Here is a 15,802-nt window from a genome sequence, read left to right as displayed (position 1 = left end):
GTTGATACTAATAGGCTTCTTCATCACCCTTTTATCTTTCTCTTGTTGAATACTCTTTTGATTAGGATTTGAGGTTAATCTCTCAATATTTAGATTCATTTAGAAGGTTGACATTTTGCCATAAATGTTGTATCATATGCTTCAACTTAAGATTGAATTTCCAACCATATGCTTATAAATTTGATTATCTATCAAATGTGTCCACATGTTGGTTATGTATCTTTTAAAACAATTTGAATGCTCGAATTTCAAACAAACTATGACACTTCTGATTGAATGCATGTTTAGTATTCGATACATCAGTGTCCAATGCTGACCCGATACAAAAGATTATATTTAACTAATTTATTACAGTATTCTAACCGGTATTGACAAGGTGAGTATAGTGTCTAATATTCGTGTCTGATTTAGTTATTCATACCAAACAAATATCTCACTCTCTCATTTTTGTGATGTGCTATGGGACAAATGAAGCTTCCACTAAAAATGATTTGATTATAGATTCTCCTATTTATTGAAAGTGCCTCTTCAATTTTATTTTCATTTTTTAAAAGCAAAAGAAGAAAGGAACCACTTTAGCTACATTTTAAAAGGTGGCATTAGTAATAATAGAGAATTTTTTTGGACCGTGTGGTAGTGGGGAAAGAAAGAGGGAGACTAAGTAAAGTTTTAATTAGGATAATGAATTGTGGATAATTATTATGGTATCACCCTATGAGGCACACACTTAAACATCAATGGTGGAGTAAGATTGTGACACTTGTAAGAAGATCAAAACATTGGTTGCTTTAATTTGAGGCATGATTAACGTGGTAATAAGAATCCTAATTTGTGTTGTTGATATTGGATTGGTTAGTGGGTTTGGAGAAATATAAGCAAACCTTAGCATTTGTTGTGGATTGTGTTGTTGGATATTTTGGTGACATTGAAGGATGTATGGATTATTGATGTACTTTCCTTAAATAAGAAAATCCAAAGTACCAAAATGCTCACTTGTTATTAGAGTTTTGAAAAAACAAAAAATAATAATCAATGGGTAGGGAAGGGTATACTAAAGGTTTTCCCTTTTCCTTGTGTCCCTTTTTGGGGTGTGGCTATGGGGAAAAGAAGATTGTTTTTTGATAAAATGATATAGCTATGCTGACCAAAAAGAAAGGCTAGAAAAGAGTAATTGTATGGTGGGGGCAACTTCAAAGACTAGAAAAGGGCAATTCTTAAGTAGTGTAACCTTTTTAACAATCAATATGATCAAATCAAACTCTAATTTATAAATCACGTCGAGAATCTATCAACCGACTTTAATTGGTTTTCGTTGAATTCTCATGGGTGGAGACCGTTTGATCCATTGAGATTTGCCGGAGTTGTGGACTCCCAGATTGATCCTATCAGGATTCAATTCCCTTGAATTTGAGTCAAGTACGATGGCGAACATGAATCTTGAGTCAGTTTAGAACAGAGAGTATAGAAATTAAAATTTAGTAAAAACAAAATATTCTAAAACAGCACGAACTATGTGAGTCGGCCACCACTAAAAATATGAACTATTACTAATATACTAATTAGGGTATGGAAGAATAAGTTAGATAAATAATAGAGGGATTATGAAGCATCCATTGACGGCGACGAAGTTCTCATCACATCCAATTCCATGAATCCATATTTTATTAGGGTGGGAATGACAGCCACTTGAAGCATTGAGTGAGTGGGAATTAGATGACAAGATTATGAGCACAAATTCGAGGGCACCAAATAGATTTGATATTTGCTATAAGACAAACTCTGAGTTGTTTGGGTCATTGGATTGGGTGAGGCCCGTTAACATTTGGGTTTACTTGTCCAATTAAGAAAATCTCAACCTATAGAAAATGTTAAATGCCACCAATGTTTCATTCAATTTAAAACCTTGTTAATGACTAAATTATGAAAAATATATATATCCTAATCAATAAATAAAAACCTATTTTTATTTATTTTCAAAGAAAACGCACCAAAGAAACTAATTCAAGACAATGGATATATAATACCAAATTAAAGCTTAGATGACTGCTTCACAAAAAAAAAATGTTTAGGTGACAAAAGTCTTAAATTAGGTGTTCTACTTACTCAATTATTTTAAAGATTTTACAGAACAGACAGAAATACTTATTATAGTCACAAACAACAACATCCTCAAACCATGGAATTCAAAATCAATTCCTTTATGAAATATGAGTTGAACCATTGTCAAATGAACCAATATTCATCAACTAGAAAAAATGGAATAATATGACATACATAATTGCATTTTTTTTTGTTTATAATAGAGCTGAAAATTGAATTCGATACCTCTAATATATTACACAAACTCCTCATCATTCGACCAAAGTAGCTTACATAATTGCATATTTGCATATATAATTAACTTTGTAGATACATTTATAACTGGGCTACAAGTGTACATTAGTTAACATAAAAGTCGTTCATTAGAAATTTAGAATTTGGTGACAAAATGACAACATAATAAAATCAACAAATATACAAGCACAAAACAAATTAGATATTTTTTTTCTTTTCTTAACTATTTGTTTTCCTCCAAGATTATATGTTTCACATTAAAGAATATCAATTCAACCATAACCCTCAATCCATTTCCAACTTGTTGAATTTTCTCATGATATAATCTAGACAATTTGAGTGGCACCACTTGATGCCAAAACTCCATGACTTGTAGTATCATCTTTGTAGAGGCTTAGTTTCTCACCATCACCCCACAAAGCATAAGCTTCTTCCCCATGAATTGCATCATCTCCAATAAGTAACTCTTCCTCAGTCATTCTCAAAGGAACAATTAAACCTACAACTAAACAAATAATTGAAGTGGCAACAATGTTCCATCCAATGATGAATAAAGCACCAACTATTTGTTTAAGGATTTGGACTCCGCCGGAGCCTCCATAGACACCTCCTCTGGAATTGGTGACGGGGAGAAAGAGAGTACTTAGGGTTGGTTCGGCGAATAGGCCGGTTAGTACACCGCCTAGAAGGCCAGCCACGGCGTGAGTGTGGAACACGGCGAGGGTGTCGTCAACCTTTTGAAATATTGCAAACTTTTTTCCAAGTACCATCATTGTGTACCATGGTATACTTCCTGATAGTATGCCCATTATTATGGCAGCCCATCCTTGAACCAGACCTATTCACGAACAATACATTTTTAGATAATAATACATTAAATATTTGAACGATTAATTAATTACATTACTTAATAAACAAGTTTTTTGTTGTTGAAAGATATTACGTACATGATATAAATAAGTTAAGGAATCATTTAATTTGGTCCCTGATATAACACGTTAGCACTTTGGAACGTTGAATGCTTCTAATTGGTTCAATTTTATCTTCCATATCCATAGTCATATGCTTAAACTTAACTCACGCCAATGAAGATATATAAACTAAAGTATTTTAAATAAGTCAATAATGGAATATTTTTTTTTGAATTGTCAATAATGGAATATTCTATTCTTGTGTTGTGTGACCCCCACGAGTCAAAGTGGAATATCCCAACCGATTTCATGCCATACTAAAATATTCTCTTCGGTACTGTATACAAGAAACATTTCACTTTTTAGATTCATTGTAGAATGAATGTATTTAGACTATATTATTTTCTAGATACATCAATTCCATAATGAATCTAAAAAGTCAACTTTTTCTTATATATAGAACCAAAGGGAGTAAAATAAAGTAGGACCGAAGGGAGTAAAATAAAGAGTAGTACTTATTTGTTAATAGATTCGATGCTTTTTTTTGTCAGGTAAGTTTAGTGGCTAATTTTTTTTGAATAAGTCGAGTGTCTGAGATTTGAACCTCGACTTGAACCTCGACTCTGTATATATAATATGATGTCTTTGTCAACTGAATTAAGCTCATAGAAACAGATTCAATGCTTACTATATAGAGAGTTTATGCTTCTATTAATTAACGTAAGATAATTTAATAGTTGTAATACTATGAATATATAGGTGGCTACGTGGAAGTTGCTGCAATTACACACATCTAGCTCAAACGGCTAATTAGTGATAAGAGTTTAGTTTGTAATATTAAAATATAGAGTTCAAGTCTCCTTGAGAATAATTTTAAATAGTCATTAATTAATATCATGTTAATGTTGGTAGGAACATCGTATTTATCGTATTTTATATACATGGATCGGGATTCGAATTTCAGACACCTCACTTATTCATTAATTAAGCAAGAGTACGTACCGGCGCCGGGAGTGATGCAAACAAGGCCGGTGATCATGCCCTGAACAGCTCCAATAACAGATGGTTTCTTAAAGAATATGACATCAAGCCATGTCCATACTAAGAGACTTGTGGCAGCACAAATGTTTGTGTTGAGAACAGCCATGGAGGAATCAGTGTTGGCTGAATAAGGATCTCCACCGTTGAAACCTGCCCATCCTAACCATAGTAACCCTGCCCCTGCCAATGTTAGTAATACATTGTTTGGTGGGAATCTTTCTCTGTCCTTCTTTGATCTAGGCCCAACCTATCATCATCAAAGATTCAAAATATTGTAAAATATTAACCAATCTTGACTTTTGCACTTTGGTTGCTTCCATGTACATAGAGACATAAGTTAATTATGTATTTGTCACTATTATAAGTTGATAGCGATTAATTAGGGATACATTACTGATTACTTACACTACCCAACAATATATTTCTATCAATGACTTAGTAGAAAAATAATAATTCTATCATTGAAAAATTAAATATTACAATTTACATTATGAATGGACAATAATATTTTTTTTTTATTTCAAGCTATTTATTCAGAACATAACTCACTTGTTTATAATTTCTAACTCAACTGACAATGTTGGTATTAGATTGAATGTCTTCATCCGAGTTTAAATCTAAATTAAACTTCACATTGTGTGTGGATTTTAATGGTATTTATCATTGCGACTACAAACTCAAAAAAAGAAAAACACATCTTGCATGATGTATAGAATTCAAAATGCATATATGATGTATATATGTAATGCAATCATGCATATATTATATCATGTATATATAGAAAACAAATGAAAAACTTTAGCTACACTCCCTACATGAATTCCACCAAATAATAATAAAATTAAAGAGTGTGAGTTTTGGAAAAAGATTGTTAAAGCTAGCGTAATTAGTATTCTTCCTCATAGAGAAAAAGGAAATGCTCCCTTGCGGTCAAAGAATCCATGTATTTAGGCATTCGCGTATCGGTGGCTATTTGATCAAAATTTGACAGTAAATCTAAATTCAAGTTTAGTGTTTTGATTTAGAAAACAAAAATAAAAAATCTGCAATCTTGTAAACCATTCAATCAAGATCGGACGGCCAATGTCATAAATGCATGATCCCATGGCGAATAGAGAAAAATGATTAAAAAAAAAAGGTGAAGAAGAGAAGAAATTACCCAATAAGCAGCAGTAAAACCAGCAATACCAGAAGAAAGATGAATAACATAACCACCAGAATAATCCATAACACCCCATTGAAACAAGAATCCACCACCCCACACACTAAAAGCACCAACAGTATAAGAAAAAGTTAACCAAAGTGGCACAAACATCATCCATGCCTTAAAACTCATCCTAGCCAAAACAGAACCAGCCAATATAACTAATGCAATTGCAGCAAAAACACACTGAAACCAAACCATAGTAGCCATTGGATAAAATGGATCAAGCTCAGCAGTTTCCAAATCCCCATTATTATAATAATGGGCCGTGCTAGGTAGCGCGGCCTGTTTAATTAGAAATTTCTGGCCTAACGCTGGCCCGGCTTTACCCCAAAAGGGTAAAAGTTTTTCACCAAATGACATCTTATAAGCCCATGTAACCCAACAAATTATAACCGCTGCGAAAGCATAGAGAGCCATGAAAGCAGAGTTTACAGCCCATTTTTTTTTCACTATGCTGCCGTAGAGGATAACTAGTCCCGGCATGCTTTGGATTCCGACAAGGGTTGCTGCTATCATTTGCCATGCGTTGTCTCCTTTGTTTAACCAATCTGGTACTGCTGCACTTGTTGCATATGCTGCAGGCAAAGTGTTATTAGCGGCCATAATGATTGTTTGCTTGATTTCTAGCTGCACTGTGAATAGATACTATGGCCTTGGTTAATTTTTATATATAGAGAGAGTGCTATGATACTATAGTATATGTATATCATATGAGATGTGAAAATGGGCTACAGCAAACAACCGTTGACCTCTAAAAGTCGTTACATATTTAAGGGATTTTTTAATTTTTTATAGGTTAACGTTCACACAATCGAAGGAAGTTGGATTCTCCCGCGAGTCCATTCTTTCATGTTGTTCGTTCTGCTACATCTCAATTGTCCATCTATGTTTTTTCTCTCCTTAAACTTCTTTTAATTAATTTTTTTTATGCATTTTCAATTGTTAGATGAAAATAGAATAGATGGTTGCACACATGATATAGTAAGTGTGAGCGGTTATGTCTCATATCCACTTTATGTTTTTTTTTATGCTTTTTTTATGTATGAACATAATGTTTAATGTTTTAAGTGGAGATGTGTCGTCTCCCTTTTTTATGATCTGGAGCATTGATTCATTGTTTTCCCGAGTTTTCCTAGACTCTCCCGAGTTAATCCGAAGAAAATGGTAAGGGGAAAAAGGCTGTTATTGGAGGGGTATCAATGTATGAATGCATGTTGAGAATGATTCTTAGGAGGAATCATAGAGATGTCGTGCGTGTTTGTCGTGAGTATGAATGATATCCGTTATTCTAAGTTTTCTGCGGATCAAGTAAAAGACAAATGAGACACTCTAGCTATATAATGTAATTCACAATGAACCAAAGAAAATGCTATACAATTCTGTATTTTAGAAGACAAATTCCACTATAAGAGACAAAATGATACTACTACTAGGTCTTCGTCCTTGTCCGAAATGAGAGACCTATATATATATGATCAAGGCCAAAATTTAAGTTTTGAAAATTATTCATCTTTAGAGGATGCTGCCAGACTTGAGATTGGGGAGGTAGGGTACATGATCGTGACCCAAAAATATCATTAATCACTCTTAATATTAATATGTCGACGCTAAAGTTAACTAACTTTAACTATTATAAAATATTAAGAAGCTCTAAATATGCAAGCTTCACACTTTTTTGATGACCGTCTAGCATAAGAGATCTTGAGTCTTCCGCAAAGAGTTCAAAAAGTCATGTATAACAATGTTGTGACTCTCGAGTCTATGAACTTGTTTTTAAAGATGATTGGTTTTATCAAGAGTAGCGGCGTAACTTGTTGTTCGTTTGTCATTCATTTATTTGTATATAATTAACCTATCTATACTACGATCAGGTTTACTAATGATACCATCAAATCACTATAACAATTTTTTGTGGAATTTTGTTAGACGATTTTACTCTTGATTATCCAATTCTTTTTTAAATTTAAATATACACCTTAATTTAATGAAATTTAAAATTAGCTTTCAATTTTTGTGAAAAATTTTACGGATTTGAATTGCATGCAGTCAAACCTGCATGAAGTCAAGGAAAATTTGGCTATCTAATTAAATGTTCTTCATATTTGAACCGTCCGATCTTAATCAGATGGTCATATCTCCCCTGACTGCATGCAATTCGTATCCTTTACGGATTTGAAAATATATTAATTACTAATTACAAAACTTAAGAGTGATTGATTAATGTGTGTTTATTGGATCACAATCATGTACCCTTCCTCCCCCAATCAAGTCCTTGGCACCATTCTAGATGAATTTTCAAAACTTAAATTTAGCATTGATAGATCTCCCACCTTGGACCATTAATGTGAATTGATGTATATATATAGATTGGTAGAGGCTAAGCGTATTCATAGAAATTTCCTTTAAAAGTATAGAAGGGGTAGTGAGCAGAAACTTCCATGTCCAACAAGTTGAAAAGTAATATGACTAGAGATGGAGGACGTGTACATAGAGGAGCCACCAATATTTTGAGGTTGCTACTATCTGTTAAGAAGTCTCACATCGATTGTGAGATGGCCTGAATAAGTATTTATAAAGTATAGACAATTCTCACCTTACAAACTGATTTTGTAAGGATGAGTTAGACTCGATATACCAATTCTAAGACTAGCCTTCTACACGCATGATATGGGAAACGAGTCAATATAGAGATGGATGGAGACATGTACATAGTCTTAGACGCTCACTCCTAGATTTAATTCAGTCAATGTAAATGATTTGTTTACTGCCAACCAATTATAACTGTCAAATAATTCAAAATATTCATAAATTCATGCATTTGGTTGATTGTCATACAATGACAATGAAAAACTTTTTACACTATTTAATGGGCATGAAAATTGGACTATACTAATCAGAGATTTTGGAGGATGTTAGGAAGCAACAATGGCTCTGGGCATTTAGATTTTAGAGATATCGATCAAAATAATTATTTTTTACCGGTAATTAGTATTATCTAATATTTACTGTATTATTTTTATATTGTTCATGTGTATGTAGAAAATTTGGTTGGGAGAGGAGAACTCATCTTGTGTGTCCCACTTTTTTTTTAGAGAGAGCGTAAGGGGCAATCTATATTGCTTGCCACAGCTCTATTCCCGACTCGGGTTCCCTCACAAGTTCTCGACATAGATTAGTTATCACTAATGGCGGTAGAAACTTCGTACCAATATCACGGTAACTAAAAAAATAAACAAGAAGTAATTCTACTTAATTCAAATCCTAGCCAAACTAATCATTGGCCAAATTAAGTATTTTGCTTGTCTGACAACAGATGTGTTTTGATCTGTAATTGCGTGATTAATTAGCTTTTATAATTAGTATTAATCTTTTGGTTGAATAAATTAGTAGTGCTATTAATCTAGATCAAGAAAGAAAAAAATATAGTACTAATTAGTAATTGATTATATTGATGAACCAATATACTACTATTATACACGCGCAAATGTGCATTGTCAGTTGTGATTAGTATTTTTTTTTTTATAAGCTTGTGATTAGTATTTTAATTAGAGATTCCCGCTAGCAATATTAAGTACTCCAGCTAATCTTAATCTGGATCTTGATCATCACTAATATTTTATTTTTAAAAATTATTTGCAATGTCAAACACACGTACACTATACGTACATCAGATTTTTCGTAAAAGAATATACTCTTTTGTCAAGGAAATTGTAGATTCCGTTCACCAAAATTTTATCAAGCACACAACTTAGTCAAATATTTATTTTGAATTTGAGTGCAAATAAATCAAAAAAGATATTCTAAAACAAACAAAATTTTGTTAAACCAATTTGCTCTAGAAATCAGCCCTATGGCGTCTAATTATTGACACCATTGATAAAGTGTCAAAATTATTTTTGAAAGACAAAATCATCATGTCAATATAACATACAAAAAGAGACGAGACTTTTTAATAAGTTGCTCTTATTTTTTTCTGGTGTCAATTTTCACGGGATAGTCTATATAAAATCTTGCTCTTACGTTAAATGGGACTCTATGAGTGGACGGTGGAATTGGATTCATCGATCTTTAGACTGCATACCAAGTTTTTAAAAGAAAAATAAAACAAGGTGCTCTTGTTTTAAGAACATAATCATCCATGTTTGTAGTTCATGTTTTTTACATGAGTAATTAGTTGGTTGGTTTGTTTAGTTTTTCTTTGAAGTGATGATAATGTGAATCTAACTTTGAATAGAGTCTCTTTGTTTACCCAGCCTATCAAATGAATTTCTTTTGAGAATAATAAATAAAAGGGTGTAAAGGGAAAAAGAGGAAAAAGAGGAAAAATTGTGGCTGCTGGGATTTGGGCCCAGGTCTCCACGGCCACAACGTGGAATTCTTACCACTAAACTACAGCCACATGATGTGTTGAATCTTCGCAAGTTTTGCATCATATACGATAGTTTTCCCGTTTGCGTCTAAATGTTAGAGTACTCCACATGAAGATCCTTCAATCGTGATACAAATTTAAGGATAGTTTAGATAAAATGATACAAATTAGAGTGAAGGCTAATTTTAGTCTCTCATAAATTTCTGACGAGACAATTCAGTTCTTGACAAAAATAAAATTCAAATTAGTCCATGATATTTTCATATTATGGACAAATTAATATTTCTTTTATAATAAATCGAGAATCAATATAAAAATATCACGGACTAATTTGAATTTTATTTTTGTCAATGACTGAAATATTCCGTCAGAATGACAACTTTAATTATTTTTTTAGTAGATACAACTTTAATATTTTTAACTAATAACTAAATCAACTAATTTTCTTGGTGTGTGTGATTTTGTTAAAAACCTCATATATTTTAGAATGGAGGGAGTGTATCTCTGAAAACATAATATAAAATAAAATAAATTTTAAATTTAGAAGAAGAAAAAAGCAAAATGTTGCTTCCTCAAATTAGTAGACCTCAAACCTTGATATGTTTTCTGATCATGGAAAATATCCTACCAATAACTTCTCCAACCACAAAGCAAACCTTATAACTCCTAAAAATCAATATACATGGATTAGCTTCTACATATGCTAAACACCAGAACAAGGAACCACTCATTTTACAGATAAAATAAACAATTAATAAATTAGAAAAACATGTGTGGTGTTGGTCCTGCTGGATGAACCAATATGAAATACAATGAGGGATACAAAAAATGCAAATATGGTGATTAATCAACCCTTTGAAACATTAGCAGTAGCACACAAGTTAAGCCTTCATTTCACATACTACCGTTAACAGACTCCGGAAAATGGAAGCACTGTCTCCTCTCTGCAAGCGTAGTATGATGATCGAGTGCGATGCTATGTTTAGCTGCTCAATGGATGAATACAGCACAATATAATAGATGAGACTTCTTATAGTTCAAGCCACATGTTACTTGAAATGATCTTGTCGTATAATTGCTATTAAGTTAAACGGTGACACATCCTCCTCCTTGTGTTTCCGGGATTCATTGTTGCCAATATACCATGATACACTTGGAGACAATGGTGTGCATAAATCTGTATGTGTGGAGAATAATAATCAGATCATTAGAGATAAGCAAATGATTTCAAGTATTTACTCTCAAGTCAAGTCTCAACACCCTAAGAAATCATTAGTCTGTTGATTACATGACTCTTGCACAAATATTATACTTAATAATTTAATTTTTTTACTACCTGGTCTGTACAGGAAATTTCTCATTTTACCTTACTCTGGTAAACAAAAAAATCTGTAAACACCGGGCTTCTACTATTTACATATCAGGATATTCCCTCACGGTTTAAAGATTTTCCCATTATCGATGAGACTGTAATATTAGGAGTATGTAGTAGTTCATGAAATTCTTTTGTGAATTTATTTGGAGACTGGAGGAATGTCCACATATTTAAGAATGTTTTGTACCCTTACGATTATTGCAGAATGCTTTTGCATTTTTTGGCTTATCTACGGTGTTCAGCTCATAGTAATAATTTCAGGGGAATTTCCCTTACTGATATACAACGAACTTGACTGCTTAAATGCATTTGCATTTTTGAACCACAGTAGTTGGATATACTCTTCCTTTCTTTTTTGGAAACTCGGTATCCAGCTCAAGGACCGACTAATTCAGGGGACCAATCCCACGTCCACTAGTGGGGGACCCAATTGAAGCCAGAGCAAAGCTATATATGGACTAGCCCAACACAGGAATCGTTAGCATCGGGAGGATTCTAACATGAGACCTTGAGAGAAACACACTCTGAGGTCCTAAGCCTACACCACTAGGTCAATCCCTGAATATACTCCAGGGGGTTTTATGTAGGAGGCTTCACATCCTCTACCTAGTTTTTTTCCTTCACTCTTTCTAATGATATACAACTCCGTCCCAAAATATAAGCAAAAGGAGGTCAACAAAAGTGAATGTATCTGGACTAAATTTTAAACCAAATACATCAACTTTCATTGACCATTTTTTGCTTATATTTTGGGACGGAGGGAGTATTCTTTAATTCTTCTTTAACAAGAAAGAGAAATACAATGACTAGTCCAAAGCTTAGTAAAAACTTTGAGGCTACAGAAACACCCCCCATCTAAGTCCAGATAGAATTTGACTAGTCCTAAGCTTAGTAAAACCTTTGAGGCTACAGAAAAACTTTGAGGATTACTTCTTGTTTTTTATAAGTATAATCTAGATTACCTCGGTAAAATATTTAAAACAAGAGGTGTTTGTATTAGTTTCTGAAACCTCATGCGAGGTTTACATAATTTACTGAAGTAATGCAAAATTGTAATCTATAAATGTTGACCTTTTCGAATTCCAGATATGTTGAAAACAATGCATAGTTCTGCAACAATTCTTTCACATTACCTATATTGTCTTGAGGATCTGGCTCTCTTGTACTATGCAATAGAATTGTTCCAGATAAAATAGTTACGAAACCACATAGCTCTGACACAACACTGCCTATACTTTGACCAGAATAGTCCTACAGACAGGAATTAAAAAATCATTAAAAACCATAAAATCTCTCCTATGATGAACAAATTTTCATATTATGATTCTGTAAGAAACCAACCTTAAACATAATTGCACTGGCTAATATTGTAAAAGCTGTGAACAATGCATAATAGATTGGAGAAACAACTGCTGTGTTAAAGTTATCCAATGCCTGCAACCGTGCAACAGTTGGTCATGACAGAAGCTGTGTTGAGGATAAAATAACAAGAAAATTATGACATAGTTGCGCAAAAACGGGATATGCATTTGAAATGGGGGCTCGAGTTATTATATATATCAGGATAAAATAACAAGAAAATTTTGACATAAAAATAAATGGATACATGGAGTAAAAAGAATTGCAAAGAAAACAAAATACAATCATGATAATAGTTAGTAACCAAAAATTATTAAACAAGACGTGAAATATTATCCCCCGCATTATACATAATTGAATGATATACATAATAGCAAACAAACCAGTAAGAATAAAAACAAATCACATCAAATTTTCATGAGCAGTCTGCATACATAAATGTGTATATCTTCTCTTGACGAAAAAAAATAAAATAATATGAAACAATAATGCAGGGTTAGCATAGTTTTCAGCAATAAGTTTCACCATAGCCAGAATGACACTTGTAAAACTTAATTCTAAAATTATGTTAACAATAAAATAAGCGATACTGACCATATTAAGGTAATTAAGTTGGACAATGATACAGGTGATAGCAACCATTGTAAATATCCATGTCTGAAAATAGAAAATCTGGTTTGCACCTTCTAATGTAAGCTTTATGGCAATGCCAATTGCTTTTACACTCATAACCTGAGAAACAAATGGTTGGGTTTGCCATAAAATTTAGTCAGCAATTAGAAGTTAGAGACTTAGAGCATACAAGAATATCGAAACTAAGTAGAGTCACTTACGGTCAAAGACCCAATTATAGAGCAAATTCCGATATAAACCAAAATATTAGTTTGGCCATAGCGAGGAGCGCAATACAAAACCAAGAACAATGTTATGGCAATTGCAGAGGCCGTGTACATGAGAAATGCTGCAGACCAAAAACAAAAACAATAATCAAGAAAACTACACGAATCATATAGTCACAATGCATTATGACAAAATAGAAAAATACCAGGTTGAATGGCCAATTTCCATATCTGTTGTACAGAACTAAGCGACATCTCTTGCGGTGCATGGAGTACAATAATAGTGGATCCTAGAATGCATATAAGACACCCCAACATGCCCATTTTCAGTAGCTTTTCCTTCAAGAGGAAATGTGCCAAAACAGCACTATCCAATTCCACATAAACTGTTAGCTCAACAAGTAACTAAAAAGCTACTAATTTAGTAAAAAGGAAAAAATAAAGTAAACATTACAATGAATCCTTAAATTACACAAACCTTGTATATCAATTAAACTCAAAATGGAATAGAAATAGGAATGAAAGTTTACCTAACAATAATACTCAAAGCACCTAATGGAGTAACAAGCACAGCAGGAGCGTAAATGTATGCTATGAAATTCGCTATCTCTCCAACAATCACTAAAACAAAATGTTCAAATCAATTCAAGTAATAGATGATCAAAAACAAAACAAAAAAAAAACAAAAATGGTGAAAAATTGAAACATAAACACTTACTGGTAACCATTCCGACCCACCAGAGAGGTTGAAGCAAATAACCATACCCACCAACACCTTAAAATCATAATACAAAAACACAAGTACACAACCATGAACATTGTCAAAAATTGAATTTTTAATTTTGGGTCATAATTATTATTTATTAGTAAAATGAATCAAGAAAAAGGGGAATGGTTCTTACTTGCAGAAGGGCCGTTGACTCTTGCAAGTTGAAGACCCTTTTTCTTGATGATGAAGCTGGAACCAATGAAAGCACTGGAAATCACTGCCAACACGAAGCCAGTTAAATTGCTGGAGCTCATTTCAAACAAGGATATTGATGATGGTGAGAGAAGAAGACTGTTGAATTGATGAATGGAAAATTGAAGTCATGTGAAATGGAAACCCTAGATTAGAATTTTGTACGGATGATGAAGTTGGTCGTTGTTCTGTTTCAAACTTCTAACGGAGGCAGAACAGAACACACGGTTTTTTTCTTAACAATAATAATAAGCTTCTATTTTGGTCACAAAAAAGAAACAAAAAAGTTTTTTTTATCTTTAATTTAGTACTACAGTGTACGTAGGAGTACCTTTTTGTTGTTGGTAGTGTTAAAGTTTGGCGCTTTTGGTGATGTGTGTGTCTGTACGTGGTTTTTGTGTCTGCTAATCATTTTACACCGGCAGCCGTTCCTATTTTGGCTCCTATATTGATTGTCCAATAGAAATGAAATGAAATGAAATTATGGATTTAGATGTGCTGCTGGTGTAGTACTATCGCGAGGTTATACACATTAATTAATCTTGATCGTTTATTTAAGATTGAACAGTGGATATGTTTTTATATTACTAAACCAATTTTAGTCATTCGTTCACATCAGACAATTGAGACTTCGCAATTAGAGGAGATCTATTTCGTGAAATTATGTGTCCAAGAGTGAGATATAAAATGCGGTTACTGATCTTATGTGAATTTTTTAATGCTGTATTTCTTATATTGTTTGTTATAAAATAAAATTATTTTATCTATTAATCATAATTACTCCATGACCTAGTTTCAAACCCCGACTCGCTCACTTATGTGTGTGTGGGTTTATGATGGCTCTGTCATTTTATTGTATAAAAAAAATTGAAATATTTCCTCCATTCAAATCCTATTTGGGCCTTGTATGGCATATAGGACTAATTGGTGGGTCACTTATTCTCTCCCCCTTGTAGGTGCCCAAAAACTAACTTAAGAAGATGCCCAAAACTTCATAGTTAGACACACTCAAATAAAGAAGAAAAAAAATAAAAAATGATATTGATTGACGTGATTATATTATTATTTTTTTATAGAATTTTTATAGTAGTATTTTATAGAATTTTTATGGAAATACGTAAAATCAACACATTGAAAATTGTAGTGTTTAACTTTTTGAATAAAAAGTTTCTTTAAATGAAATGCTTAAAGAGTGCCCCGAGGGCACTCGTTAGCAAGATCCGATTAGGCAAATGCTAATTAATTTGTGATTGTGCCCATAGAAGAATGCCTCCCAAAACTAACTTCATCAAACATATCAAAAATAGATTTAAAAGTATCAATGTAAATTTAAAATCTGTTCTAGCTTCATTCAAATGTTCGAAATTACCGTTCAGTGTTGTTCGAAAGTTAAAATCCGAACATGC

At 32.8% G+C, this 15,802-nt stretch overlaps 2 protein-coding genes across 3 annotated transcripts; both read right to left on the bottom strand.

Moving 5' to 3' along the window:
- Positions 1-2,369: 2,369 nt before the first annotated feature.
- LOC123916085 (ammonium transporter 3 member 1-like) lies at positions 2,370-6,932 on the bottom strand. The gene is made up of 3 exons (XM_045967435.1): positions 5,446-6,932; positions 4,248-4,533; positions 2,370-3,172 (listed from the first exon to the last, which is right to left on the bottom strand). The coding sequence occupies exons 1-3, from the start codon at positions 6,094-6,096 to the stop codon at positions 2,661-2,663; spliced, it is 1,449 nt and encodes a 482-aa protein (XP_045823391.1). The 5' UTR covers positions 6,097-6,932; the 3' UTR covers positions 2,370-2,660.
- A 3,484-nt stretch (positions 6,933-10,416) lies between these two features.
- On the bottom strand, positions 10,417-14,922 carry LOC123916084 (probable magnesium transporter NIPA6). Of its 2 annotated transcripts, XM_045967433.1 has the most exons (9): positions 14,338-14,922; positions 14,154-14,210; positions 13,966-14,056; positions 13,642-13,802; positions 13,430-13,557; positions 13,191-13,328; positions 12,579-12,671; positions 12,371-12,488; positions 10,417-11,039 (listed from the first exon to the last, which is right to left on the bottom strand). In XM_045967433.1, exons 1-9 carry the CDS (start codon positions 14,456-14,458, stop codon positions 10,912-10,914), a joined length of 1,035 nt encoding a protein of 344 aa, XP_045823389.1. In that variant the 5' UTR covers positions 14,459-14,922; the 3' UTR covers positions 10,417-10,911. The 2 variants fall into 2 exon arrangements, with proteins under 2 accessions (XP_045823389.1, XP_045823390.1); XM_045967434.1 differs by lacking the exon at positions 13,191-13,328 and having other exon boundaries at positions 14,338-14,732.
- Positions 14,923-15,802: the final 880 nt, after the last annotated feature.

This window comes from Trifolium pratense, linkage group LG3 (genome assembly GCF_020283565.1).
Source record: "Trifolium pratense cultivar HEN17-A07 linkage group LG3, ARS_RC_1.1, whole genome shotgun sequence".
In the NCBI taxonomy this organism is placed as follows: Eukaryota; Viridiplantae; Streptophyta; class Magnoliopsida; order Fabales; family Fabaceae; genus Trifolium; species Trifolium pratense.
This window is presented reverse-complemented; position numbering and strand designations above follow the sequence as displayed.

Excerpts from the sequence above, each read along its gene's own strand:
- LOC123916085 (XM_045967435.1), bottom strand. The coding sequence starts at position 6,096 with ATGGCCGCTAATAACACTTTGCCTGCAGCATATGCAACAAGTGCAGCA. Across the intron at positions 4,534-5,445 it reads GTTTTACTGCTGCTTATTGG|GTTGGGCCTAGATCAAAGAA; the intron begins GTAATTTCTTCT and ends TGATGATGATAG. Across the intron at positions 3,173-4,247 it reads TTGCATCACTCCCGGCGCCG|GTCTGGTTCAAGGATGGGCT; the intron begins GTACGTACTCTT and ends GTTCGTGAATAG.
- LOC123916084 (XM_045967433.1), bottom strand. The coding sequence starts at position 14,458 with ATGAGCTCCAGCAATTTAACTGGCTTCGTGTTGGCAGTGATTTCCAGT. Across the intron at positions 14,211-14,337 it reads AGTCAACGGCCCTTCTGCAA|GTGTTGGTGGGTATGGTTAT; the intron begins GTAAGAACCATT and ends TATGATTTTAAG. Across the intron at positions 13,558-13,641 it reads GAAATTGGCCATTCAACCTG|CATTTCTCATGTACACGGCC; the intron begins GTATTTTTCTAT and ends TTTGGTCTGCAG.